General features: G+C 57.8%; 1 protein-coding gene across 11 annotated transcripts in view; it reads left to right on the top strand.

The window, feature by feature from the left end:
- The window catches only part of NFATC2 (nuclear factor of activated T cells 2), a 131,059-nt gene extending 124,103 nt beyond the window's left edge, over nt 1–6,956 (top strand). For all 11 annotated transcript variants that reach the window (XM_079127013.1, XM_079127011.1, XM_079127012.1 and 8 more), the window contains one exon: nt 2,821–6,956. In XM_079127013.1, coding sequence (XP_078983139.1) covers nt 2,821–2,876 — 56 coding nt within the window. In that variant the 3' untranslated portion in view covers nt 2,877–6,956. The remainder of the gene's footprint in view (nt 1–2,820) is intronic.
- Nucleotides 6,957–25,458: the final 18,502 nt, after the last annotated feature.

The raw sequence follows: 25,458 nt of genomic DNA, 5'->3' as shown, positions 1-25,458 counted from the left end.
AATTGCTTGGACCTCAGAGTCAAGCCTGGGGCCATGCCCAGCTCTGATAGTGAGACCTGAAGCATCTAAGCTTGTGTTCTTATTGCTAAGTGCCGCTGGGTCCCCTGGGTCCCAAGGCCCGGGATTCATCCAGGCGCAGGAGCATGTGCAGCAAGAGAGAGAGTTGCCAGAGTGGAAGGGACCAGGGGACCCAACACGCCCGGGTGCCAGGAGCCTGCGACTGAGCTTCGATGATCTGGGCAAAGTGGGATCTGGTTGGGACCAGGACAGAGGGTGGTGGTGGCCTGAGTTGGGCAGAATGGAAGCCGGTGCCAGGGGAGCACAGTGCATAGAGGGAGACCCCAGGGGGTGAGGTCGCAGAGGGCACAGGGAGACCATGGGAAGCCAGGGGAGGACGGACCCAGAGCAGGATTTCTGAGTATAGAGAGCTTACTTAGAGGGACAGGACAGGAGAAGGGAGAGAAAATACACAGGAAGGGGGAAGTGACAGGACTGAGTGGGGACTGTCCACCCCTGGGAAGATGAGGTCCTGGTGGACAGGCATCATGGAATTGATTCCAAGGCCAGCAAGGGCCCCCGTCCCCAACAGCCAGCAGACAGGAGACTTGGGTCAGAAAGCCCTTCTGGGAACCGGGAGCCCAGGTCTGACCTGGCTCCACTGCCACCACCACCCGCTGACCTTTCTGTTCTAGAACTTTTTCCTTGTCTGCAGCCAGGGGAGCAAGCTGAGGTTTCAGAAAGAAAACGTTTCTACCCAGAGAGGTTTCGCTGGGGTCTGACATCCAGAGCCGCTTGGCCGCCCCCGCAGTGACCGTCTCAGTCCGAGCTTCTGCTGAGCTTCACCCCCGAAGGTGGCTTTCCAACAGCAGGACGGATCCCGTCCCGAGGGAGGGGAAAGCGCCTTTGCCTGCAGGAGAGGCTGCCCCGCTCCCAGCCCCCCGCCGCCCGGGGCCCTGTGATCCGAGAAGGGCACGGCCCTGTCGCGAGCGCTCCCGTGGTGCCTCCAGCTCGGCCCAGGGCTATTTTTAGAAAGCCGAGGCTGTGGAAAGTTTCCACTGAGGATCGGCTCCTGGTTTCCTAGGTTGAGAAAACAGGAAGGCCTTCAGAATCCGGGCTTTGAAAAGCTGCGCGTGAAGCTGCCTGACCCCCGCCCTGCCATTCTGCTGTCACTGCATCTGCAAAGCACCCTCAGCTTCTCTGGCCCCGGCAGTGCCACGGGTGGGGGGCGGGCCTGGGTTCTTCCTTCAGTTTCCAGTTCAGGTCCCTGGGATCAGCCGGTAGCTGGGGCATGGTGTGTGCCCAAGGCCGCTGGGTAGCTGCTGAACTCGCCCGAGCTCCCGTTAATGGAGCCGCTTCCACGGGAAGCGTCTGTTCTGAGGTCGCATTCTGGCCCTTGAACGCGCGGCGTCACGTTCTCACGCACACTCTTCTGCAGACCAGCGCTTGCTTAGGGCCCACTGTTTCTGTCCTTGTACCACCTCATCCAGGATCCTCAGCAGCCCTAGGAGGGAGCTGGTAGTTTTAGATACAATTTACAGATGGGGAAACTGAGGCACAGAATGGTCCTGTCACAAAGGCAAGGTGCACAAGCAAGGACACGGCCAGAGTGACACTGCCACCCACCGTCTGACACTGGCACCCTCGCCCTGCCCGATAGCCCATCCAGCCAAGTGCCCAGATCCCGTGGGGATGTTCCCGGCCAGCTCAGCAAACAGGGCCCAACACGGCCTCATGGCCCCACAGGCTGAGCACCCTCCAGCTGCCCTACAAGGAGCAGACTCAGGATTCCTGCCTTGAAGATGGGGAAACTGAGGCACAGCGAAGTCACACCTCTAGCCAGGGGACACGAACCCCCCTAGCCAGCTCTTCAAAGCTGTGCGAGTTCCCCGCCCCTGTTACTGACCCATCCAGGCAGAGATCCCTACCCCTGTCACTGACCCACCCAGGCAGAGAGCACCCAGTACCCTGGAACTTGGGGGCCAGCTGCACCAGGGAGGCGCTCTGGGCAGCTCTGGACACAACCCCTGGCCCCCACCAGCTTCCCACCTCCAGAACTTCAGGAAAAGGCTGAGATGAGGGCCCGGGGCTGTGGGAAGAAGTCAGAACAAGGGCAGGGAGTGGCCTGCCTTTGATAAGACCCAGAAGGGTCTCACTCCTCTCCTGCTCCCACCCAGGACCAGTCAACACACCGGGCCTTGGGGCTGCACCGCCCAGGAGTGTTCATTTCTAAGGGTGCTGACGGGAATCTGTTGGCAAGATCCCCGTCCCGGGATCTCAGTGCCCTGCTTCCTGTGACCTCAGAAACCCCTCCTGGAGGGAGCAAAGAGCTGGCCAGTGCTGGCCTGTGCCCCTAGTGCCCCGTTGGGGCTCCCTGAGTCCTTAAGGGGTGAAGAACTCCCAGGGTCCCTCCGAGGACACTTTCGACCTAAACCTCACAAAATGACCCTTCACGAGCAGGGAAGATCCTAGTTGGACAGCAACGAATAGAAATTTCACTTCAGTTATGGCTGGTCACTCGTTTGAACTGTGAGATTCCCACTTGCTGTCTGTTAGGGGCCCCCCTATTCTCATGAGGCACAATCAGGTACTAGGTATTTTCTCTAGGTAGTCATGGTCTGGGCGCTCCATAGCACAAGGTGTTCTGACCCAGGAAAACAACATGACACAGGAAGGCGTTTCTCACGTTAAAAAATTGCCAGATGTGTCATCACAAGGAATGACAACGCGTTTTTTTAAAAGTAGCCTGATGGAGGTTCTGGAAAGCTGATACGTGTTTTCGTGTCTCATCTGCTCATCTTTTCTCTTCCTTTTCTTTTATAGTCAATGAAATTATCAGGAAGGAGTTTTCAGGACCTCCCGCCAGAAATCAGACGTAGACGCAGCCATCGCAGCAAGACGCTTCCGGCCGAAGCCGCTCGGAGCCTCGCCTTCTGTCTCTCTCTGCACCTCCCGGCCAGGGGCCACGTGGGAATCGCGCCGGGCCCGTGGCTGGCGCAGGGGCTCCCTGCCTGACTCTGGAAACACCAGCGCACCTCTTGAATTTTAAGTCCCAAAGAACATCCTGGTTGATCTTCACGGTGACCCATCAAGTGCCTGCTGACCAAAACCACCTTCTGAACGCTAGAACTCCCCTGAGACCTGAGTGACCGGAGCTTCAGGGGAAGGGCTGGGGACGGAGGTGGGCCCGGTGGAACCCCGGCCCCTGCGTTCATTTTTCCAGGAAACGGCTCCTGTCCCTTTTGAGGGAGACAGGTTCTCCGAGCAGCCAAAGGAACGTGGCCTGAGTCCGGCTGACCCTGAAGCACCCACACCCCCATGGCTGAGCCGGAGACGGGACCGCCGTCCTTGGAACTTGCCTCACGGCTGGGCCACAGCGAGAGCTTTATTTTGGAATTTTCTCCTTCCAAAACAAACCACCTTGCCCAGACAAGATCACCAGTTACAACTTCTCAGTGTTGTGACGTGTACGTGTTTGTTATTACTTTTTTCTCTGTTTCAAAGAGCTGGCCAGGGAGGCTGGAGGCCAAGCCTCCCTGGCCAGTAGCTCTCCACCCTTGCTGCCCATGACCAGAGCTGAGGCTGAGTGTCCCGGATGGGGAGCGGCCGGGCCTGCCGCCGCCATCTACCCTCTGCTCCCGAGACCCCTCCTCTCTTCCTCCCAGCCCCCGCACTTCTCCGAGAAGTAATCAGGGAGACCCTCCGGCCTGTGGACTGAGTGCTGAGGAAGAGGCGGAAGGGCTAAAGCAGCAAGAAGCAAGGCACAGGATTTTTGTTCAGGACACCCAAGCACAAGATGAAGCAAAAGGGTCGAATTCCCTCTGCCCAGAACAGAGTGAATCAGGGAGCCTCAGACTCCGGCTCCACAGATCATCGGCGATTTTTACCTGAGTCCATTTAAAGCTCCCCTTGTCCCCACAGTGCTGGCCGGGAGCCCCGTCTGCATTAGCAGAGCGTCCCAACGGCAGCAGGCCTGTGATCCCCAGTGCTTCCCTCTGCGGGGCACAAGCGAGGCCCTGCATAGGGTTCCTCCACAGCTGCAGCTTTTGCAAACAAAACCCTCAGCTTTCTTGGCGGGTGTTTATCACACAGATGTGTATGCTTGCATTTATTGCAGGCACCCAGGACAAGCTGGGTCTGAACGGCCTTGCTTCCCCGGCCATCAACCATGAAGTGGAAAGTATCCTCGGCACTCTTCAAAAGACTGTGCTCAGAGGGATTTCTCAGTCCAGTCTGCCAGGGAAGGCCTGGGAAGGAAGCCACAGCTGTTAAGTGGCCCTGGGATTTTCTAAGTCCCTGCTGTCTTGTCAAGGTTAGCCATGGGTAAGCCTTCCTGAGCTGGGCTAGGTATGGCTGGTGCTCTCCACAGAAGACCAAATCCCTAGTCTGTGCTGTGCACCCAGGGGTGTGTAACTTCCGGGTCTCCTGCGAGCAGCAGACCTGTTCGCCCACTGCCTGCAGAATCGGACAGAACTCCCTTTGAACACACAGAATGCCGGTAAGAAGCCGAGGGCTGCCCCAGAGCTTCCGCCATGCTAAATTCTTCCTCCATAACACAAAGTCCTTCTAGCAGCTTTAGCTAGAGAATTCCCTCTCCAGCAGTGCTCACTCCGCCAAGGGCAGAGTTACAAGGGCCGGGTAAGTGATGGCCTGTCACTTGGCCTGGCTGGGAGCCATTTTTCTCTCCTGAGGGAATCAGGCCTTTCCTCAGTTGTCTGAATGTTCTACCCAAGTGCCTTCCTGCCATTGTCACAAAGGAGCTCGGCTTCACCATCCGCGGGTGAGAGGACGAATGCATTTTCCATTGACCTTCTCGCCACGAGCGCGAAAAGGGCTTCCAGGAAGCTCAGACATGCGTGTGTGCGTGGTGCACGCGTCAACCCCTCTTTCTCAGAGACAGTTGGAGACGAAGCATTTTCTTAGCAACTGTACCAAACAGGAAAGGGAAGGGAAGTGTTCGTGTAGAGACACAAGCAGGCCAGAGAAAGTGTATCCGGAACCGGCGGCTTCAAAGGTGGTGTCCGTCGTGAATGCCAGGAGGAAACTTGGCCAGGAGCGAAGCGCTCGTGAAACATTTTCAGCAAGGAAAGAGGCAGTAAGATTCCTCTAAAAGGAGGAGAAAGTACGGGCGCCTCCGTGGGAAAGATGGCGTGTGGCAGGTGTCAGAGGGACCCCAGTCAGGTCGAGGTGTGTACGTGCTGCATCTTGTCCACGCACGTTACGTCGCGCTGCAAGTCTGCCGAGTTGCTGAACGTACTGTTGGTCTAAAGTTTGCAAGTCTTCCTGCATTATCCAAAAATACTGCTGCTTGATAATATATACAGCAATCCAGATTAATTAGTATGTTATTAAATTTTATTTTCTTACCTGTATTTTTATGCTTTTTTATCTGCCCTCAAAATATTGCACCCCTGAATTAGAAAATATTTATAAACGGTCTGAAATCCTTTTAAGTGTCTCTTTTTACATATATGTTGATTTTTTTTTTCTTTAAGAGAAATGATGTATTCTTGAAAAATTTTGTAAATCATTCCAGGAAACAAACCAAAAACTCTACTTCTGGGCCTGTCGGGCACACATGTAGCAGGAGCCAGCACCTCAGCACAAGAAAGGGGACGATTCTGTGGACGAAGAACCCATCCTTCACTTGGCTGAGACTGGTGTTTGCTTTCTCGAGGCCCGAGCCTGGGTTTTGTCACTGATAACTGTAAATAAATGATCTAGAAGGCGGTTTTGACTTTAAAGCAACAACAGACCCCCTGCTTTGCACCGTCATGGAATTCAGAGAGTTCCTACTGATGGGCCCCCACATGCAGGCTGATCTGGAGAGAGTGGACCAAACTGGAGTCCTGGGAAGTGACCCTATGTGCACTGTCCAAGGACCTCCTCAGTTTTCCAACAGACGCAGCCAAGGATGAGTGGATCCGGCTCCCTGTAGGAATGTCGGAGCACCGGCCGCTGCTGCAGACCTGCATCCAGTAGCCAAGACGTGTCTCTCAGCAGGCCAGCCTCCGCCAGGGCTGGAGCTGTCCCCCGGGCAGATGGGAAGCTGATGTGCTCTAAGTGTCACTCGGGACTGAAGGAGGCTGAATCTGCTTATTTTCATGTCACAAAAACCACTTTCCCCCTGCTTCCGATTGTTTGGAACTGGAGACCGTCGGGGGTCCACTTGACAAGTGTGCTCATTCCTCATTTACAAGACGCACGGGGGTTGTGACATTCTTGACAAGACGGGTAACCATTCCCGAACTCATTTTTCTGGAGGGATAGCCCTTCAGGGACCTGACGCATCTTGATCTCGGGTCTCCCAAGTGGGAGTTTCCCTGCATTCCAACCAAGTGCCTAAAGGGAAGCAGGATCCGACCAGGACAGCAAAACTCAGCTTCCCTCCGCTCGCCCAGGGCCCTTGAGTGATAGCCAACGTCACGGTCTTAGTTCACTTTGTTAAAAAACAACATCATCAAAACACCCTGATGATTAGTGAGCGGGGTGCTTCCCAAGCAAGCCCCTCCAAAACCGCAGTGGGGTCCTGGGGGCTGCAGGGGTCTGGTTAGCTTCGTTCTCATGCAGCCACGCGCAGGCCCAGCTCCCCTGCCAGGTCGGGTCAGGACGGGTGAGCACAGATGGTGCTGCCAAGCTCCCAGCGCTCCCGCCGGCCTGGGCAGATGTGGCCATGGGCCGCCCGTCCAGCTTCCGGACACCTGGCAGGGAAGCTCCCTCACCACCGTGGCTTCTGCAGCCTCAGAGGGGAGAAGGCGTCGGGTGGAAAGGGGGTTCTCCAGCAGTGCGGGACTGGCAGGTTTAGAGAATCCCGAGGGGTCAAGGGGTTGAATACATCACATTCCTATGCAAAATGGTTTTTAATCTGCAGTTTAATGTAGTTTATTTTTGCTATATGTAAAGTATTTTTATACGGCTTGTATTATGATAGTTTAGCAATAAAACGGTTGAGAGCAGCAGCTTCTTGGGTGTCTTTGTCTTTGGAGGGAGCGCTGGGTGGGCACAGTCTGCACGGCAAGGAGTCCTTGCACGCATGTACCTGGGCTCATTTCTTCCTCCTCTCAGCCTGGGATGATCGTACTATCCATTTTAAGTGGCTCCAAAGCCATTTGCCCAAGGTGGTGGAGCAGGGAGGTCCAGCTGGGCCCGATGCTCCCTGACGGGGCTCCTCTGACCTTGCTGTCTCTGGACCCCTTCTGAGGCAGAACCCAGAAATGCTAGACTTATAATGTCACCCTCAGACCAGCTTCCAGGGGCCCCAGAGCATCTATCTGTAGCTAACAGGACTGAGCCAGTGACCTGGAAGGCCAGCAGGGGTGGGGAAGCACCTTTTACCTTGAAACCACAAACAGACTTGGGTATTGCACACACTCGAACCTTCCAGCTGGCTTCCTCCTCAAAACAGCGCTTTTCCTCGCTTAGCTCCAGCACCTGGGAAGCTTGGAAAAACCTGCTTTTAAGTCTTAATATTGTCCCTCCGCCTTAGAGCTACTCTTAAACCTCAAGGAAAAGGGTCCCGGCCAGGCCCTGTACCAGGGAGCCCTAACCTAACCCTAACCCCACCCCACCCGGGCTCTGCACTTGGGATTCCTTCCCAGGAGTTTCCTGGGCCCTCTTCTGGTGCCAGAGCCAGCAGGACCCCAGGGGTAGGCCTACCTTGAAATGACCTTAGGTCCCCTCTGCTGGCTGGGACCAGCTGTCCCCATCTCTCCCCATTCAGATGTCCCAAAGTGCGTCCAGGTGAGCAGATGGCCCCTGCTGCCTGCTGCCGTGCTTTTGTTTGTGGGATTGTGCAAGGAGGGGCCGCCAGAGTGGACTAAGACGCAGACTGGAAATGACTTAGGGCATATTTGACTTGGAGTGCCCCACCCACACACAAACAGGCAGGCCACACACCTGCGGTGGCCCCCTGGTAGGGTGACCACTGCAGCTGTGTGCTGCTGTTCTCCTTCCATTGCCGAGGCCCTTCTGCTACTGCTCTGGAGAGAAACCCAGAATCATCTTCAAAACCTTGCGTCATGCAAGCCTATGTTCTGCATTTTTTTGAGCCTCATTTAGCAAAGAAAGTTGGCCTGTACCTCAGTTTCCCCAGGTACAAAATGAAGACATTAGTCCACACCCCATAGCTGCCGAGGGTCTCCATATTACCTGCACTGGCTATGGAACCCCCGGGTTCATGGATCGTTTAGCAGATTGCAGACTCGCTCAAGGCTCACTAACAGGCTCCTGTTGGGACCCCATTTCCCCACTACTTGGGAGAAACCCTTAGTGCTCAGAACATGGGGTTTGAATTTTTCTAACTAGATCATCAGAACCAGGAACTGATGGGATCCAATGTTTTGAACCTGAAATGAAGGCAGCACACGCCTCGGGGTGACAGCTACCCTGAAGGTCCCTTGCGAGGCCCACACAGGGCAGTTATGCCCTCAGTGGGACGGGAGACCCGGGAGAACACAGCACCCTGCAGCCTCCGCAGGGTCGGCAGGACCAGGCTTGGGGGGAAATAGCACTGGGGTCAAGGACACAGAACCATAAGCGCCTTCAGGAAGCGAAAGTGAAGTCCCTGACTTGTCTGAGGAGCCCCATCGCTGTGATGAGCCGGGGTCGCGCTCGTGCCAAGCCTCATGACATTCTGTGGTGCAAACACGAATGAGGTCAGAGCACACTTTCTCCAGAAGGGCCGCTCTCTGTGCCGCCTCCCGCCCTCCCTGTGACGCTCAGAAGCCCAGCTGGGTGAAGGCTCCCCGTAGAGTCGGCACCAGAGGGGGCGCCCCGCCCACATCCACCTACCCGCCGTCCAGGGGTCCCCGTTACCTGAGGACTTCAAACTCTGACACAGGCATGAGGCACAATGGCAACTGGCCATTTTCCAGAGGCCACGCCTATCACATGGGAGGCAGGGGTTGTAGGTCACCCTCTGTGACCCGCTGACATGCACCCCACACCAGGTGTCAGAGGCCCAAGGAGCCTGATGGAGAGCTCACCTCTGCTCTTAAGGCCACTGGACAGCTCTGAGGAAAAGGCATTCCGGGGCCATCTTGGCACCGGATTTTCCGGACACCCTCACACACGCGCTAGGTGCACACGACCCCTGTGTGCCACCAAGCGCATTTCCAGTTGGACGTTCCCCACACTTCCTGATCCCTGCCGCCCCTCCTTGCCCACCAGCGCAGGCAAAAGCTTCTAAGCAGCTGCCTAGGCAAAAGCCTGGGAGCCTCTGGTCCCCACTGTCCCCACACACCTGCGAGGCCGGTGAATCCCGCCCTGAGTCCTGCCACGCCTCCTTGCTCATTTGCTGCCTGGATGACAGGGCAGGCCCTCTGGCTCCCCGGGGCGGCTGCCCATCCTGCCCCCATGACAGCGCAGGCTTAGAGACACCCCAGGCCCTCCCACGCCTGCTTCAAGGAAGCCCCTCGGCGGCTGCCCTTTGCATCCAGGACGATTCCAACTCCAGGCGAGATGCTCGCCACCTCCCCAGCCCCCCTCAGCCGCCCGGCGTCTCTTTGGTTCTGGCTCAGACCACACTGTCCCACCTGTCTCTGCTTTCCCTAGCGCCAACTACCTCGTGGTTCACTTCTGTAAACGCCACGTGCTCAGAGGGCCGCCCTGACCACCAGGCATCATGTGGGATCCACCCTGCGTCTCTCGGCCTGGTGTGATCACTGTCCTGCTTGGACACCCGCCGCTTGTCCACCATCTTGCACCCGCAAGTTCAGGAGGGAAGGATTGTGCCACACGCCCAGGCCCCGCGCACAGTAGGCCCTCAGTAACTGGGTGTTGAATGACGGGCACCTGACTTTCATATGCAAGTAGCCCTGAGAGCAACGGATTCTGGAATGTATGGAAAATCCATTGCTGCCTGATACTTAACACATTTTATAAACCAATGGACCCGAGGGACCTTTTCCTGAGTTCCGTGTGGCTGTGTTTTCATTTCTGATCACATGGCAGTGTTTCCAGTCTGTCTTCTAGAAAGCAGTAAAGACAGTGACTCAGCTCCAGGCCACCATCTGCCTCCTGGAAGGCGGGGGTCACCCTGGCCCTCCTGCCCATAAAGCGCTCGCTGCCATGGCTCCATAGCTCCTCGGGGACAGTAAGAGAAGGGCCGCCCGCCAGCCAGCTGCTGTTTACGAGCCAAACATGAGCCTCCCCCTCCCCAGGGAGCGTGTTGACAAGGTGAGGCACAGATCCTCGCGTGAGCACTGAGCTACCTTAGAGGGTGCCAGGGCCCTGGGCCTGGCCGGCGCCACCTGGTCCTCCCCAGATGGACCTGCCGCCCAGGAGCCACCTTCTCATTTATCCTCCACGTGGTGTAAATAAGCCAGGGCGGCCTCCAGGTGCAGTTCAGGTGCCCACTCGCACCTCCCTGCCTGGCCTGGGCTCCGTGATTCGGAGGCCTGAGGGCAGGTCTTCCTGACGTCTCCCAAGGGACAACCTGGCCCCAACACTGCCCGGCCTCCTCCGAGGACTGGGAAGTGGCGTCCAGACCCACAGCCTCCCTTCTCCAAGGCAGCTGCACCCAGGGCCAGTGTCTGTGGCCGTTTCCGTTCACATGCAGCTCTCCGGAGCCGCCCTCTGCCTGGCAGACCCTGCAGCAGCTTAAAGCAACACAGACCCATGACCTTGCAGTCCAGAGGCCAGACGTCAAAGACGGGGTAAGCAGAGGTAGAGCCAGAGTCAACAGGGGGCCCCTCCTGGCTTGGGGACAGTCCCCTTCCTGCCTGCTCCAGGCTCCTCGGGAGCAAGGGTGGGGCCGGCCACCTCAGCTCCGGCCCCTCTCCTACCCAGCATTCCCCCGGCAGGTCCCGCCCTCAGGGTCCTCAGGGCCGTGGTCACATTAGGCACACCTGGATCTCCACTGTGATCAGCAGTCACACCTGCAAAGTCAACTGGGCCCGGCCACGAATCCACGGGCTCCAGGGCTCGGGGGCATCCAGGGCCCTGGTCCTGCCTGAGGCAGCAGCTGTCTCCCTCAGCCCTTGCGTCAGCCCTGAGGAGTCAGCGTCCTCTTCATTCCTCTTCGCTGCCTCCAGACGGTTCTCCCGGAGCCATGTCCTCGCTTCCTGGGGATGTTAGCTCTGGGTCGCGTGCTCTCTTCGACTCTGGCCACGTCACCGCCCTTCAGAGGTCCTTCCCCATCCCACTTCTCTGTCCCTTGACTTCCTCTTCTGCGATGATTTTTGTCCTCTGGCTTCAGCCGATATGCCCTAGATCTGGGGCTGGCAAATCTAGTGTGCACCTGGAACCCCCTGGGGGCACGGGCTTGAGACGGCGCAGACTGTTGGGCCCGTCCAGAGTCCTGGGGCAGGGGTTCTGGGGAGGGCCGAGGAACTTGCATTTGTAACAGGGTCCCGAGTGACACTGGGTGCCAGAGGCCCTGAACACTTTGGGAACCATGGTCCTGGGCGGTGAGCAGCCTACGCACTGAGCACCACCCTCTTCTCCGTGCGCAGAACCTTCTCTCCAGCACCTGCCACAGCCACCCAGGCACGAGGAGGAGGCTGCCTCAGAAGCGTGGAGAAGCGGCCTCTCACGGCCACCTGAAAACGAGAGCCCACATCTCCGTGTCCACTGGCTCTCCACTCTGCTTGGTGACCACCTCACCCTCCCGTCCTGCTCCACCACCACCCTCTCCTGTGACCTCGCTGCCTATTTCTGGGGGCAAACGGAAGCTTCTGGAAGGGATGCTGAATTCACCTGCTACAACATCTGCCCTTCCCAGAGGCTCTGCTTTGCCCTCCAACACCCTAAACGACTGTTCTGCTCCTGTCTTGGGCCACCCCGTGCCCTCCCACCTTCTTAAGACAGTGCCCAAGCGTCCTCCCTCAGAATGCAAGCATGCAGTCACTTCTGCTCTAAAAAGACGCTTGACCCCATCCCTTCAGCTGAGGCCTCCTTAGTTCCTTTATCAAAATTCAAGGCCCCGCCCATCCCCACTTTCCCCGCAGCCCCGCCCCCTTCCCTCTGAACCCGCTCTCACAATCTCCACGCCCACGCCACCTGGGGCAGGTTGCCTGCCCCTCCCGGGTGCTACACGCAGCTCTCTCCCTACGTCCGGCTCCTTCCTGGGCATCCTCCCGCCCCGTCCTCCTCTGCAGCTGACTCGCCGTCTGTTGCTGGCCCTGCTCAGCTCCCGACGGCAGGATCCCCCAGTCGGCCCTTGGACTTCTACCGGCTCTCATTTCCCTCTTGATTTCACGCGATGTCATGGTTGTGAACACCACCGCGTGTAGGGCGCCCGACTTCCTTTCACCTTCCTGGAGCCCCTCTGAATCCCGGGCTCCAGCACCCGCTGGCGGTGGCACCCGCTCTGGGCAGCTTCCCTTCTCTCGCTGCCTCGGCCCTCCAATCCCTCAAGGGGTCCCACAGGCTCCCTTTCAATCAGGACTGAGCCTCAGCACCTTTCCCTCCCCACCTGCTGTCATCGTCACCCCTCCTGCTGGGACTGGTGCAGTGGCCAGCTGGTCTGCCCACCTCCCCGTGCCCCCTCTCATCCCAGCGTTGTCCCATGAAACCCCGGGCCAAGTCCTGGTGTGAAAGCAGAAAGCTTGGTGTCTGTGGAAGCCCTGCCGGGCTCCCCTCCGTCCTGGCTCCCTGCGTCCCCTCCCTCTGTGTCCATGGCCCTGGTGGCCCCACTCTCCCCAGCTCACCACCCACACCTCAGAGTCCGAGCTCTTCTTCTGCCCGAAAGCCTCTCAGACGCAGCAGCGCCGGGCCTCAGAGGAGCCGTGCAGGCTCTCCCGCTGAAAGCAGGCCTGCCCTCTCCATTCTGCGGAGCCCACAGGTGTCCCCCTCACCTCTGAGGCCGGCTTCTGGTAAACGGCCTTCAGCGTGTCCCCAGCGCCAAGCCCGGGCGGGACAGGGTGCGGGACGGGCCCACGGGCTGCTGACCGTCAGGGTGGCACTGTCTGCAGAGTGTGAAGGCAACAAACACTGTTGTGCCTTCTGTCATCACCTGCACCGGCCGATTCAGACGACGGGATAAAACAGTCCCAGGACCAGCCAGCCCTCCACCCCCACCCCCACTGGACGCCACCGTCTTTCCTGTGTGCACTCATTTCATAAAAAGTCACCCAAGTCCCATCGCACGGGTTTAAATCGGAGGCTGCAGCCCGAAGACGGCAAGGAGGCCGGGGCTGGGCAGAGGAAGGGCCCATGCAGCTGCCGGTGACAGGCCATGTCTTCCCATCAGCAGCCCACAGGGAGCTACCTTGGACACTGCCCCAGCTGGGCCTTGTGTGACAGTGGCCCTGGCTGACTCCTGGCTGCAGGGGCAGGCAGGTGGCATGCGTGTCCTGGCACCAAGAGCAAGAGGACAGGTGGGGCCAGATGCCACTGCACCCCGGGCAGGGAGCTCCTCCAGCCTCCTCAGTGTGCAGGGAGGAGGCTGGCCTCCCTCAGCCCCTCCCCAGGCCTCTGTCCTCTGAGAAGCAGGGGCTGCATCCCCCTCACCCCATCCCTCCAGGGAGGCCACATATTTCTTCTGTGATCCAAGTTGGAAGCCGGGCAGCATGGGTGACATGAGGCTGTGAGGTGCCACTTGTTCTGGGCTCCGGTCTCCCTGCTGGGGAGCTTGGTGGGGACCCCGCGTGTGCAGCCCCCCAGATCCCACTTCCTCCGGTGTCCAGAGGGGCTCCCTGGTAGAACCTCCCCAGTGGGAGGTGAGAGCGGGTTATCGTGCTCATCCAGCCTGCTGGCCCCGGGTCCTGGGACTAGCCTCCCTCGCAGCTCCCCGGGCTGGGGCAGAGGTGCGTCCACGCTCACACGGGGCGATTCTTCTCGCCTTACGTTCTCACTCGCCACGCTTCCGGAAAAATCGATTCACCAAAACTCCCCTGATGGATTCGGTTGCCGGTGCCCCTCCCGGGCTGCGGCTTCCAGCCCTCAGGGAGCTCGCCCAGAGGGGAGAGGGGCCTGGGACGTAGGAGCCAGGTCTCGGAACCCCTGCTAAACCCGCCCCAGGCTGCGCCTTGCTTAGACTAAAGCCTGTCTCCACCCAAGATCTGGCCCTGGCTGCTCCCAGGCGCCACCGTGCACCAGCCTCGCTGCACCCACCTTGAGCCGTGAGGCACATGCCCTCTGGGCCTCTGCACACGCTGCTCCCTCTGCCAGCAACGCTCTTTCCGCCCCCTGCGCGGCTCTGTGGCCTCTGTTCCTGCTCAGTCCCCTCCGGAGGCCACCGGGGCCATCCTCTGCCACCCCCATCTCTGTGTCCTGCGTCTTGTTGGATGGAGCGTCTCTTGTGGCTGTCTCTCTTTCCCCTGAGAAGCTCCGCTCCTCAAGGGCAGGGCCCAGCCCCCAGCCCTGCACATGGTGGCGTGCTGTGCCAGGCACGTGGTAGGCGCTCCGGTATTTGAACAGATGCGCTTTACCCTCCGTTAGCTCTGGGATTCTGGGCTGTTGTCTGCCGTCTGATAAGCCCCTCGACCCTAACCCACATGGTCTGGGGGTGACAGGGACGTCTGGGAAGCCCAAGCTTTCTCCTGCAGTCTATCCAACCAGAACCCAGATTAGAAGGACCTGCTCCTTCAGCCTCCAGGCTGGGGCAGACTCAGGGAGCCCGCCGCAGCAGGGGGTCCTGGGGGAGAGCATTCCTGGCTGAATCACGGTCCCCAAAGATGTCCACACCCCGATCCCCAGAACCTGTGACTGGTCACCTCACCGGGTAAAAGGCACTTTGCGACTGTGATTAAGGTACAAACTTGGGGATGGAGAGTGTCCTCAGTCATCCAGGTGGACCTGATGTCATCACGAGGGTCCTTATAGAAGGAGGCAGGGGGACCCGAGGCAGAGACGGAGCTATGATGATGGGCACAGAGGCCAGAGTGACTGGAGGCGGGACATGGTGGCCTTGAGAAGCTGGAAAGGCGAGGACAGGTCCCCCGGAGCCTCCAGAAGGCGCGCAGCCTGCGGCAGCGTGGTTCTGGACCTCCCAGCTCTGACCGTGACGCTACATTTGCGTTGTCTTACCTGGCGATTGAGCCAGGTGACAGCCAAAACCAGCACAAATGGTAACGTCTGCTCTGCGCTGATGCCAGCCGCTGCAGTGGCATCCAGCGCCCCCTGCAAGGCCGCCACCCTGTCATCTCCCTTCTTCCCACTGGGCAGTGGAGGCTGAGAGGGGAGGGACGTCCACAGGGCGCCGAGGTGGGCGGCAGAGCCAGGCTGCAGCCTGGTCTTCCTGGGCGGCACCCCTGCCTCTGCCTTCTCCCCGATCGTGCCGCTGACAGCAGGGTCCAGGTCGCTGTCAAGGAGTAGAATGGGTGAGGCCAGCCTCTGCCCAGCGTGGCGTGGTGGCGCTGGGATCGCACTCGGGGAGCGGCATGGGCAGCCGCGTGGGGAGTGCTGGGCCCAGGGCTCTTGCTTTTTGCAGCAGGACTTCTCAGAACCCTGGAGACACCGCGACCCGCTGCTGTAAGAGTGGCCGCGAGCTTTGTGGGAAACGCAGATGGTTCTTATCTCGCAGTTGTAGAGACCAGAAGTCCCCAGCGCCGAGGCTTCCAGACGCTCCTCTCCAGCCTCCAGAGTCTGCCTTCCTCGCCTCTGCAGCTGGCCGCGCTGAGCCCTTCGGAGCCGCCCACCAGGCCGAGGGCGCGGGCCGGTGGAGCCCCACTGCCCCCTGCAGGACCCATCGGAGCCCAGCTGGGATGCTCCCCCGCCAGGGGCCTGGCCCCACTGGACCCAGCAACAGCACCTCCCCTGCCCTCTGGCCCTGCCTCAGGACAACCCTTGACCTGGCTTCAGTCCACTTGCTGAGGTGACAAGATGTAGGATCCCCGAACCTGTGGCCAAGTCAGTCCTGGACCATGTGCTGAAGCCCTGGGAACTCAGCTGGCAACCTCCATGGAAGGCCCGCGAGGCCTCCCGAACATCTCTAAGTGAACCTGGAGGCAGGGAGGCCCAGTGCCCTGGCTCAGTGCACAACAAACCCCCCACTGAGTGGGAGCCGCAGAGCAGGTGTCCGGGACACTCTCCAGGGTTTGCTGTGATGAAGACTTTCATGTCTCTTGTTCTAAAAATAAACATGCCTCAAATTATCAACAAGGACTCTTTGGCACCCGGCTGGCCACCGTGGGCCTCGCTGGAGCCCTCTTCTGTGAAGGCAGGTGCCCATGTGCTGTAGAGTCCCCAGGGTGCCCACGGACTCAGGGAGACTGGGGGTCGTTCTGCTATCGCCTTCCTGTTTTATACCCAGGGAACCAGGGCAGGGCGGTCAGCAGCCTGCCCAGCGTCACACAGCTGAGGAGCCGGCCTCTGAGGCTCCATCCTGGGTAGTCTGGTCATTACCTCGTGGTTTTCCTGTGCATCTGAACTGGGTCACCCACAGGCCTCCATCGCTGACATCAGGGCTTCTGTCTCACAGGGGAGTGGAGGCAGGGGCCAGGCAGGCATCCCCGCCCTCCTCTGAGTCCGCCTCTCACATCTCCGTGGTCACTGTCCAATCCCTGCACAGTGGTCCAATCCGCTCTCTCTCACCGATGGCCACCGGAGTCCACTATCACCCTGAGAGACAGCGATGGTTTCCGGGAGCACATTGCAGCACACTGACTCCCTGAATTGAGCCTCCAGTGCTTCTGATGCCCTTGGGGTAACAGGTGTGCCCAGAGTTGGGCCCTGGCACCTCCTCGGGGAAGTCCTCCTTTCCTTACCCAGGTCCTTCACAGGGTGACCTGAACATATGGTGACTCTGAGCCAGGTCTCCAGCCTCTGAGCTGTGGCCCCAGAGTCACCCCACCCTCCACCTGCAGGCCTGGCACAGAGCGGGCACTCAGCACATCCTTGTGGAGTCCGTGAACACAGGAAAGAGGACAAAGCTCCGGGGCCTTCTCGAGGCGACCGGGACTGCACCCGACAGTGGGAGGGAGAGGTAGCCAGAGAGGGTCAGGATCTATACCTGCGTCAAGGGTCACTGGAGGACCGTGTGTGAGGACAGGCAGGGCTGGACAGGCACCACATCCCAGGGAAGGGCTCCTTCATCCCAGAGACCCTTCCAAAGACTCCGTCTGTGCTGTCCCAGCTTCACGCTCATGCTGTGTTCCGGCTGCTCCGGTGCCCCTGTCCCTCAGCTGTCCCTGAGCCTTCCGCTCAGCAGCTGCCCGCCCTCGTGACTGTGTCCGCCATCCTCTGAGGACGCACTGGCTTGAAGGCCGCTGACTGGCTGCGGATAAGCCTTGCTCGGTAGCGTTTCGCTTGGTCCACGCAGGGGGGCGGGGTTTCTCTTCCTCTTTTTAGAAACCATTCGTAATTCAGAAACCTTCGCAAAAAAGTTTTAGATTTCCATTTTTCTCTTGAAGAACCCAGACCATCTGGCCACACCCACATCCTTCCTGGTGACCATGATTCGGGGCTGAGCAGAGACCACGCCTGGGATGGGGCTGTGGGTTGTCCCACCTGCCACCGCCCACCCCATTCTCTTTTCCTGACCCACTTCATTCACCCCTGCCACCTGCCCAGGCCCCATGGGCAGCTGAGTCTGGCCCTGTCCACACACATGCGCACGGTGTACCTGTGCCCAGGTCTGTGTATGCCCGCCTGCTGCGCACTGGCATGCAGCCTGAGGGATCACAGGAGGGACTGGTCCTTCTCAGCGTCCCAGACTCAGCCCCCCTGTCTCGCCTCCAGGGAGGCCTCTCTGACCTCCTAGGCCGGAGCTTGTCCACCCCTGCCCCATCGTTTCTGCCCCTCCCCGGCTTCCTTTGCAGCCCTACCTGCCACATGCAAGCGAGTCTCTCTGGGGATGGTCAGGGTGTCCCCTGGACGTGGTAGGTGTTCCGTCAACATCTGCACAATGCAGGACTGAGCGAAGGAATGGAGACACGCGTCTTCCGTCTCCAAGGAGCTCCAGCTAGTGGGCCCGAGAGACTGACTGGAACACATCCGCTCCTAAGTCCCCTGGAACCTGCGGACATGACCTTATTTTGCAAAGATCCTTTGCAAAAGTAGAAGTCAATAACCTCAAGTTGAGGGCATCCGGATTATCCGGGTGGCTCTAGGTCCAGTGACAAGCGTCCTTATGAAGAGGACCTGGGCAGTGGGGAGGGCCACCTGAAGGCAGAGGCAGAGGTCGGCCTGCTTCTGGAGCCAGGGAGAGCCTGCAGCCATCAGGAGCCGGAGCAGGTGAGCAAGCCCAGGAGCCCCAGGAGGGGGCCCAGCCCTGCCGCTGCCCTCAGCGTGGACTTCCGGCCTCCGGAAGTAAGAGCAGGGCCGGCTGGTACTTCAGGTCTCCTATGTGGGGTGACTTGTCCCAGCCCCGGGGGTGAGTAGGGGCGCATCCCTGGTCCAAGCGCTTGGCGCCAGAGTGTTTGGGATTTGGGGCTATTTTGACGTGGGAATATTTGCACATATGTAAGAAGACATCTCAGGGCCGGGACTCGAGTCTAAGTATGAAATTCACTTACGTTTCATCTATACCGTACGCACAGTCTGATGGTAATTTGCACAGCATTGTAAATATCCGAGCGCTTGGAACAGAATTTCATGGTGTGGAATTTTCCACATGGTGTCATATTGGGGCTCCAAACATTTCAGATTTTGGAGCATTTGGGTTTTGTATTAGGGATACTCGACTGCACTTTTACCAACCACGGACGGTCCGTCAGTATTCACACGTCCCCCTGGCGCCGGGAGACACCATCGGATAGGTGGCCTCTGCTGGAACAGTGGCCAGCTGGCTCACCCCAGACCTCCCTGAGCGGCAGCCGCCCAGAGACGCCAGATGCTGGGCTCTCGTGAGCACAGCCTTTGTTGCTGTGATCCGACCCTCCTGGTGTTCAGACGGCCCTGGTCTCGCTCCCTTAGCTCACGCTCTTGCTACACCAAGCGGCTCCTTCCATAAGCAGCCAGCAGGGCCCTGCTCCCTGTGTGGAGGTGCCCACCAAAGCTTCCTCCTGCGGGAGCATCCCTAATGCCCGGTCGGACTCCCCTCTGTGGTCCTCTGCGTGTCCAAGGTGGAAAGCACTGTCCGCTCCTGGCCGAGTCTCCTTCAGAGTCCCTGGGCCTGGGAATGGACATTTCCTGCCTCCTCCACCTGCCCAAGGACACACGCATGCAGGTGGAGTGTCCCTAACCTGAGCACTGGAAACGCTCCCAAATCCCGAGCTGCTTGAGTTTCCATGTGACAACGGAGTGGGGGATCCCACACTTGAAACCTGCTGCCTGCATCACATTATTTAAAACACTGTGTAAATCGCATTCAGAATCCAGGCACAAGGGACATCCGAGACAGGTCCTCGGCAAGCCACGGCTCTCTGCTGCCCTTTCCCATGTACCGCTGACCTCTGGACCCGCTCACACCCCGCTCGCCGCCTCTGACCTCTCCTCCGCCGCCTAGGCCACCCCTCCTGCTTCCAGGCTGACCCTGGTTTCGGGGGCTTCCTGTTCCCATGAGACCTGACCACCCACTGGGAGGTCCTGTGTGAAGTGGATCAAGGCAGGACCCCGCAGCCTGACCTTCCCAGCCTCCAAGAGGCACCTGACATCACTACTCAGCTCCAGTGCCCAGGGGACCTGCCTGGCAGGAGAATGAAACAAGGTCCCCAGAGTAGGTGCCCGATCACAGTGGCAGGCCTGCCCATGAGGACGATGACGATGGTCCTCGTGCCCTGCGCTGGCACTGGACATGCGTGTGTCTGGGACACGGTGGAAGCAGCGTCTTCGCTCTGATTCAACCCAGTCCCTAGGGAGCCCTCAGGAAGGCCCTGGTCCCAGGCCGCGGCGAGCCCACGCCCAGTCCTGGCCACCGTCCACTCGGCGTCCCTTCCACAGTGGAGCCGATCTCTGTGGCGCTGGAAGATGTTTTCAGAATGATGCGAGCATATTTCTGAGGTCACTGTCTAATCAGAAACGACTCCCAGACGGGGCCCTGGTTTAGAAGGAAGGAGAGGAACAGCAAGTGAGTCACCACCGACCATTTGAATGAAACAAAGACACAACAGGCACTGCGTCCCCCCCCCCCCCCCCCGCCAGAATGGATGACCTCAGTCCTGCGGAGACGCAGCTGGAGGGAATTAGGGGGATCTCCACTTCCCGAGAGGGCGAAGGCGCCCAGCCCAGCCACCGTGACTCACGGTGGGGACCACAGGGATGCGGCGGCAGTGGGGGCCTGCCCTGGAGCCCCGAGGGGTGCAGGAGGCCCAAGGGCTGCAGACCTGGGGAGACGGCCAGGAGTCTGGAAAAGACCCCAACGCTGGACAGGACCCCCGGGATGACGGCCAGGAACCTGCAGGATACCCTCGGACCCAGGTGGGTCTAGAGTGTCCAGAGTGCCCGCTGGTCATGTGAGCACAGTGCCCACAGTCCTCCTCCGAATACGCCCAGGCCATGGCCTGGCACCCTGCCCTCTGGGCGGGTCCCTGCCCAGGCCTCTGGGTCCCCTGGGCATGCTGCGTCGGCCGAGCTTCTGGACCAGGAGGGGTCTCTGCCAGACTGGCCCTGGGGGTGGGAGGAGAGCCGGCCCACAAAACGAGTCTGCAGGCCCCGCCACCTGTGGCCTCACCAGGGCCCGTGCTCCAGTTTTCACTGCCGCTCAGCATTGTTAAGAGGTCCGGCTGCACGTATAGGATTGTTTCCCCCCAAACTGAACTGGTTTCCAAAAGGATAGGTACGCGTGGTAAAGCTCTTTTTTTTTTTTTTTTTTTTTTTTTTCAATAATAAAGAGACAGTCTTCCTCCACCAGAGACTCCCAGGCCCACTTCCAGGGGTGTTAACTCTGGGCTTTGGCTCCTCTGATGGTCAGGTTTTCTTTGAGCCACGCCTATTTCTGCTTCTTGACCCAGCAGCTGCAGATGGTGCTCAGTGAGTCCTTTCATGGGAAGATAAGGGCTTCTCTTCTTCCTTCTCCCCATCCATGTGAGCTCTGCTTTTGATTTGGGGACCCTGTGGGGAGTCTGGATTCAATGCCCACCTCTGCCACTTGTTATGTAACATTGGGTAGGTGTCTTAACCTCTCTGTGTCCGGTTTCCTCATCAGTAAAAATGAAGATAAGGACAGTGACTGCCTCTCAAGGTCACGAGGGTGGGGAATTAATGCACATCGTGCTAGTTTAAGTTCAGTGCTTGGACCACAGCCTGGCGCATGACAAGTCTCAGAAGGTGCCAGCTACTGCTGCTCACCACGCTGCTAGAAAACATAGAACTCGACCTTGGGTCGTCAATAGGATGACTATTAAAAACCAAAAGCTATTAGATAGTCTTCACAGGATGACCAAGGAACAGTGTCCATGGAGCAGCTATGTGTGGCTGGATGGGGGAGAGGAGTGAGACCCTATCAGCAGGCCTTCCGCTCCTGGTGGAGAGTCCCTCACACGTCCACCGAGCACCCCTGGTCCCACCTGGGCAATTTCCAGCTACTACTTTCAAACATGGCTATGCCACCCTCGTCCTTGGGTGAATTTTGGGGGGAGAATGATATACATCCTTTGGTCATTTTTTCATAATATGGTTTGTGAATTTTCAAATTCTTCAATGTCTAAGAGTATCATTATTTTGTTAAGTGATATGAAGAATCCTAGTTGAAAATATTTTACCCTCAGAGTATGGAAGATGTATCCTCTTTTGGCATCTGTGTAGCTGATGAATCTGGTTGTGATGAATCTGATGTTGAGTCTCTTGTGGTTGACCCCCTTTATAATTATGATTTACAAATCCTGGTAGGGTCGACCTTTTATTTTTCCAATTGCTTTGCAATTGGCCTCAGGTAGAACTCTGAAACTTGAAGATTCCACTCACAATGTTCAGGGACACGGTCTCCTCATTTCTTTATCATCCCACATCTTTTCTTTTCAAATTCTCATTATTCAGAGTTGGACCTCCTGTATTTATTCTCTCCATCTCAACTTTTCTACTTTCTGGTTCTGTCCATTCACTCTTCATTCTGGCAGATTCCTTCCATTCTACCTTTTAAATGACTAAATTCATCGTCATCCATTTTATTTTTCAGCCCATTCACTGAAATCTCCGATTATACCTGATTTCTCATCATCAAGAGCCATTCCTTCTTTTCTGCCTATTCCATTTTCACAACAGTCTGTTCTTGTTTCATGGGTACAAGAGTCTTTCAAGTAGTCCTAAGGATGCAAACTGAAATGAACTGTCTGCTTTTTCCAGAGTGAAGAATTCAGCTTACCCACTTGGATCCTTTCCTTCTCTGATATTTGCTTTCTCCAAAATCTTGTGATGCCTTGAATATATCATTTCATATTTATGATGAGGGAACAAGGTGGCTGGTTTCTGTAAGTGGCATGGGTTTCCTTGGAAACCTTCTTTGGTCTCTTTCTCCAGTGGGTTCCCCCTGGAGTGGCAGGACAAACCGTGAGTTGTGTTCATGTGGCAGGGGCACCTACCACCAAGGTTCCCTATAGGACCCAAGAGCAGAGCAGGCCAGGGAGGCAGGCCAGGGAGACCCCACCTTGCCAAAGCAAAGAGAATTAAATAAATGAAGGTTCATTTTTCTTAGGTAGAAGGAAGTCTACCTACCTGATGGTGAGGTGTCTCAGTGATATCATGGAGGACCCAGATTCTCCTGTTGCCCCTTCTTATGGTTGAAATAGGGAAGCAAAAGGGGGGAACACACAGAAAATCAAAAGCAGCTCCAGGAATCCCCAGCAGATGTCTGCTCCTGTCTCGTGGTTTCAAGGGGGTCTGGGGGATGGAGTTTTTAACTAATCATGTTGGATCTTGAGCATACCGGGCACTGGGTGTGCTGCCAGCTGTGGGTGGCGGGCAGTTTGGCACCTTCACCCCCAGAAAGAGCTGCTGGCTTGCACCTCCAGCCCCAAGTCCACAATTTTCTATAAGGAGAAAAAAGAAAATCTACAGTATATCAGTCATATACTAATGAAACCTCCCAGAGTTCAGTAGCCTGATGCATGAGAGGTACCTGACAATGAGCTTCAAGCCTCCAGCAGGCGTCTCAGGATGGGATTTGCCCCACCTAAATATGGGAGCTACGGCTTCCAGGATTATCCAAGATGGCCGCTCTGGCTTCCAAATATGTTGGCAAATGGGGAGCTGCAGCTCAGGGTGTGGCCATGGTCAGCAGGAGGTCCTGGAGGCGGGGTGCGGTTGGTCAGGCAGGGGTCCTGGAGGTCGGGTGTGTTTGGTGTGGTTGCGGGATCCTGTAGGCCGGGTGCAATCAGTCGGTCTGGGGGTCTTGGCGGCAGGGAGCAGTCAGTCGATGTGAGGGACCCAGAGGCAGGGAGTGATCGGTTGGGCTGAGGTATCCTGGAGACGGGGCTCAGTCAGTCCAGCCAGGGGTCCTATGGGGCCTGGCTGTTGTCTCAAAATGACGGCAGCCACGTGTAATCAAATCTGCAGGTTCTGTCACAGTGAATTTCCAGGCAACAGCAAGCAGCTGGTGCTCCACTGGTGGTCAGCAATCAGTTTGCTGACTGTTGTCAGACAATCGGGAGGTAAACTTCGTGTGTTGGGTGATGATAGGTGTAAGGCAGGCGATGGACAGGCGAGAGGCAGGCAAATGGCGGATGATAGGCGCATGACGTGAGCAATCTGCACTCAAAAAAACGTGTCGATACGCTGTCAGACTGCAGGTCATCACAGCAGACAAATGGGGTAAACAGCAGGGGATTGATAAGCAGCAAAAACTGCCTCACCAAGAAACAGATATCCTCTGCTTGAAACTGGAGTTACAGAGCAACAAGAATGCAGCCTCCCTCTAGTCCGCCATCTTGGATCCCCAAGTCCACAATGGAGCCTCGACTTCCTGGTGTCTTTCAGTCTGTGGCAGGGAGGGTACTCTGTATCCTCACATGGACTCTCTTTCTCTCTTTTAGGGCATAACTCCCACTGCCACTGAGTATGTGACCACCTGGACAGCCACCATCCCAGGCTCCCTGGTCTCGAGGTGTGAACCAGTCCAGCCAGGGCCAATGGCAGATGAAAAGGACCCAACTTTTGGGTCATGTCCTACAGGGAAGGGAGGGTGCTAGCCCTGCCCCCATGGGCCAGGCTGTGGGTGGGTGGAGGCAGAGCAGAAGGAGTGGGGACCCCAGCAAATGAACATCCCTTCAGGTCAGTCCCTTGAAAGAGACTCAGCACAGCAGTCCAGCCTGGAGAGAGAGATTGGCTTAATCTCACTTTAGTCACTGTAAATTGGGACTTTGTGGTATTGTCCTAAATGATGAAGGCCCCACACCCACCCTAAGATGTCTTCTGAGCACCCCCACCTCAGTTATGGAAGACAGAAGCATGGTTCCCAAAGGTGTCCATAGTCAAACCTCAGGAATCTAGGATATCTTCCTTGTTTGGCAAAAGGGACTTTGTAACCTTGATTGAGGATCTTGGGGTGGGGAGATGATCCTAGATTATCCAGGTGGGTCACAAGGTCCTTATCAGAGGGAGGCAGGAGGCCTCATTGTTGAGGGTCTCAACAATGGCAGAAGGGAAGGGAGGGGGGAGGGGTTGGTTGGAGCTAGTACAGGGCCGGCTTGGAAGATGGGAGCAGCCATGAGCTAAGGAACCTGCCTCCTCTAGAAGCTGGAAACAGCAGGACCACAGAGCCTCCCACTTCAGCCTCCAAGGGAACAGCCCTGCCACACACAGACTTGAGGCCTTCTGAGCTCCAGAACTACACCATACCAATTTGGTATTGTTTTAGACCATCACTTACATGGTAGTTTGTTGTAGCAGCAATTAGGAAACTGATACATCAATTAAAGATGTCTCCGTAAGGAGATAAAAGTGGCCGTTGGCACAGCGTCCCGCCCGTGTGGGGTTTCGTTGGTGTCATCTCATTCGATTCACACAACCCTGCTGGGGAGCGGCTCCCGTGGCCCCGTGTTACAGAGGAGGAAGCCGAGGCTTAGAGAGGCTATGGAACGTCCGAGCTCACACGGCCATGGGTAGCAGGCCAGGCGCTGTCCCTGCATGCTGCTCTTGGTCAGGAGGGGACAGTGCACAGCGAGAGCCAGCCCTGCAGGCAACCTGGAAGTGACGCCTCATATTTTCCACTCCTCAGGCTGCCCTGCCCCTCCCCCTCTGCTGGTTAAAAATAGGCTGCCCTGCAGTGCTGCAGCTCAGAGACCCCTCATTTGCGGCTGCCCCAAGTACACCGCAGGCTCCTTCTTGTTTGGGAGAACGGCTCTCCTGAGGCCACACGAGTCTGAGTCAGGGGCGCTGGCGGGGCCTGGGCTGCTGAGCTCAGGAGGCTTCTGGCGGGGCAGCCGATTCTGCAAGTCTCCCCACCCCTCTCAGCACAGCCTGGGACCTTGACCTTGATGGAGTTCCCACCTGCCGAGCCAGGACTCCAGGTCCTCCATGTGTGCCCTGCTGCTCTGTCTGCTGGGACAGCTCTCCTGAGACTCAGCTCTGCTGCAGCTCAGTCACCGGACCAGGGGCTGGGCCTGCCTCCTCCACCCCAGCCCAGCCTCCAGCCTCGCCTCTGCCCTGGTGGAGGATCTGCAGAGGTCTCTGTGGCCAGATTCCTGGATTCCCAGGTTCCCAGAT

This window comes from Sciurus vulgaris (assembly GCF_902686455.1).
Source record: "Sciurus vulgaris genome assembly, chromosome: 2".
Taxonomy (NCBI): Eukaryota; Metazoa; Chordata; class Mammalia; order Rodentia; family Sciuridae; genus Sciurus; species Sciurus vulgaris.
Note: the sequence above shows the minus strand (reverse complement) of the source record. Positions and strands in the feature narration are given on the sequence as shown.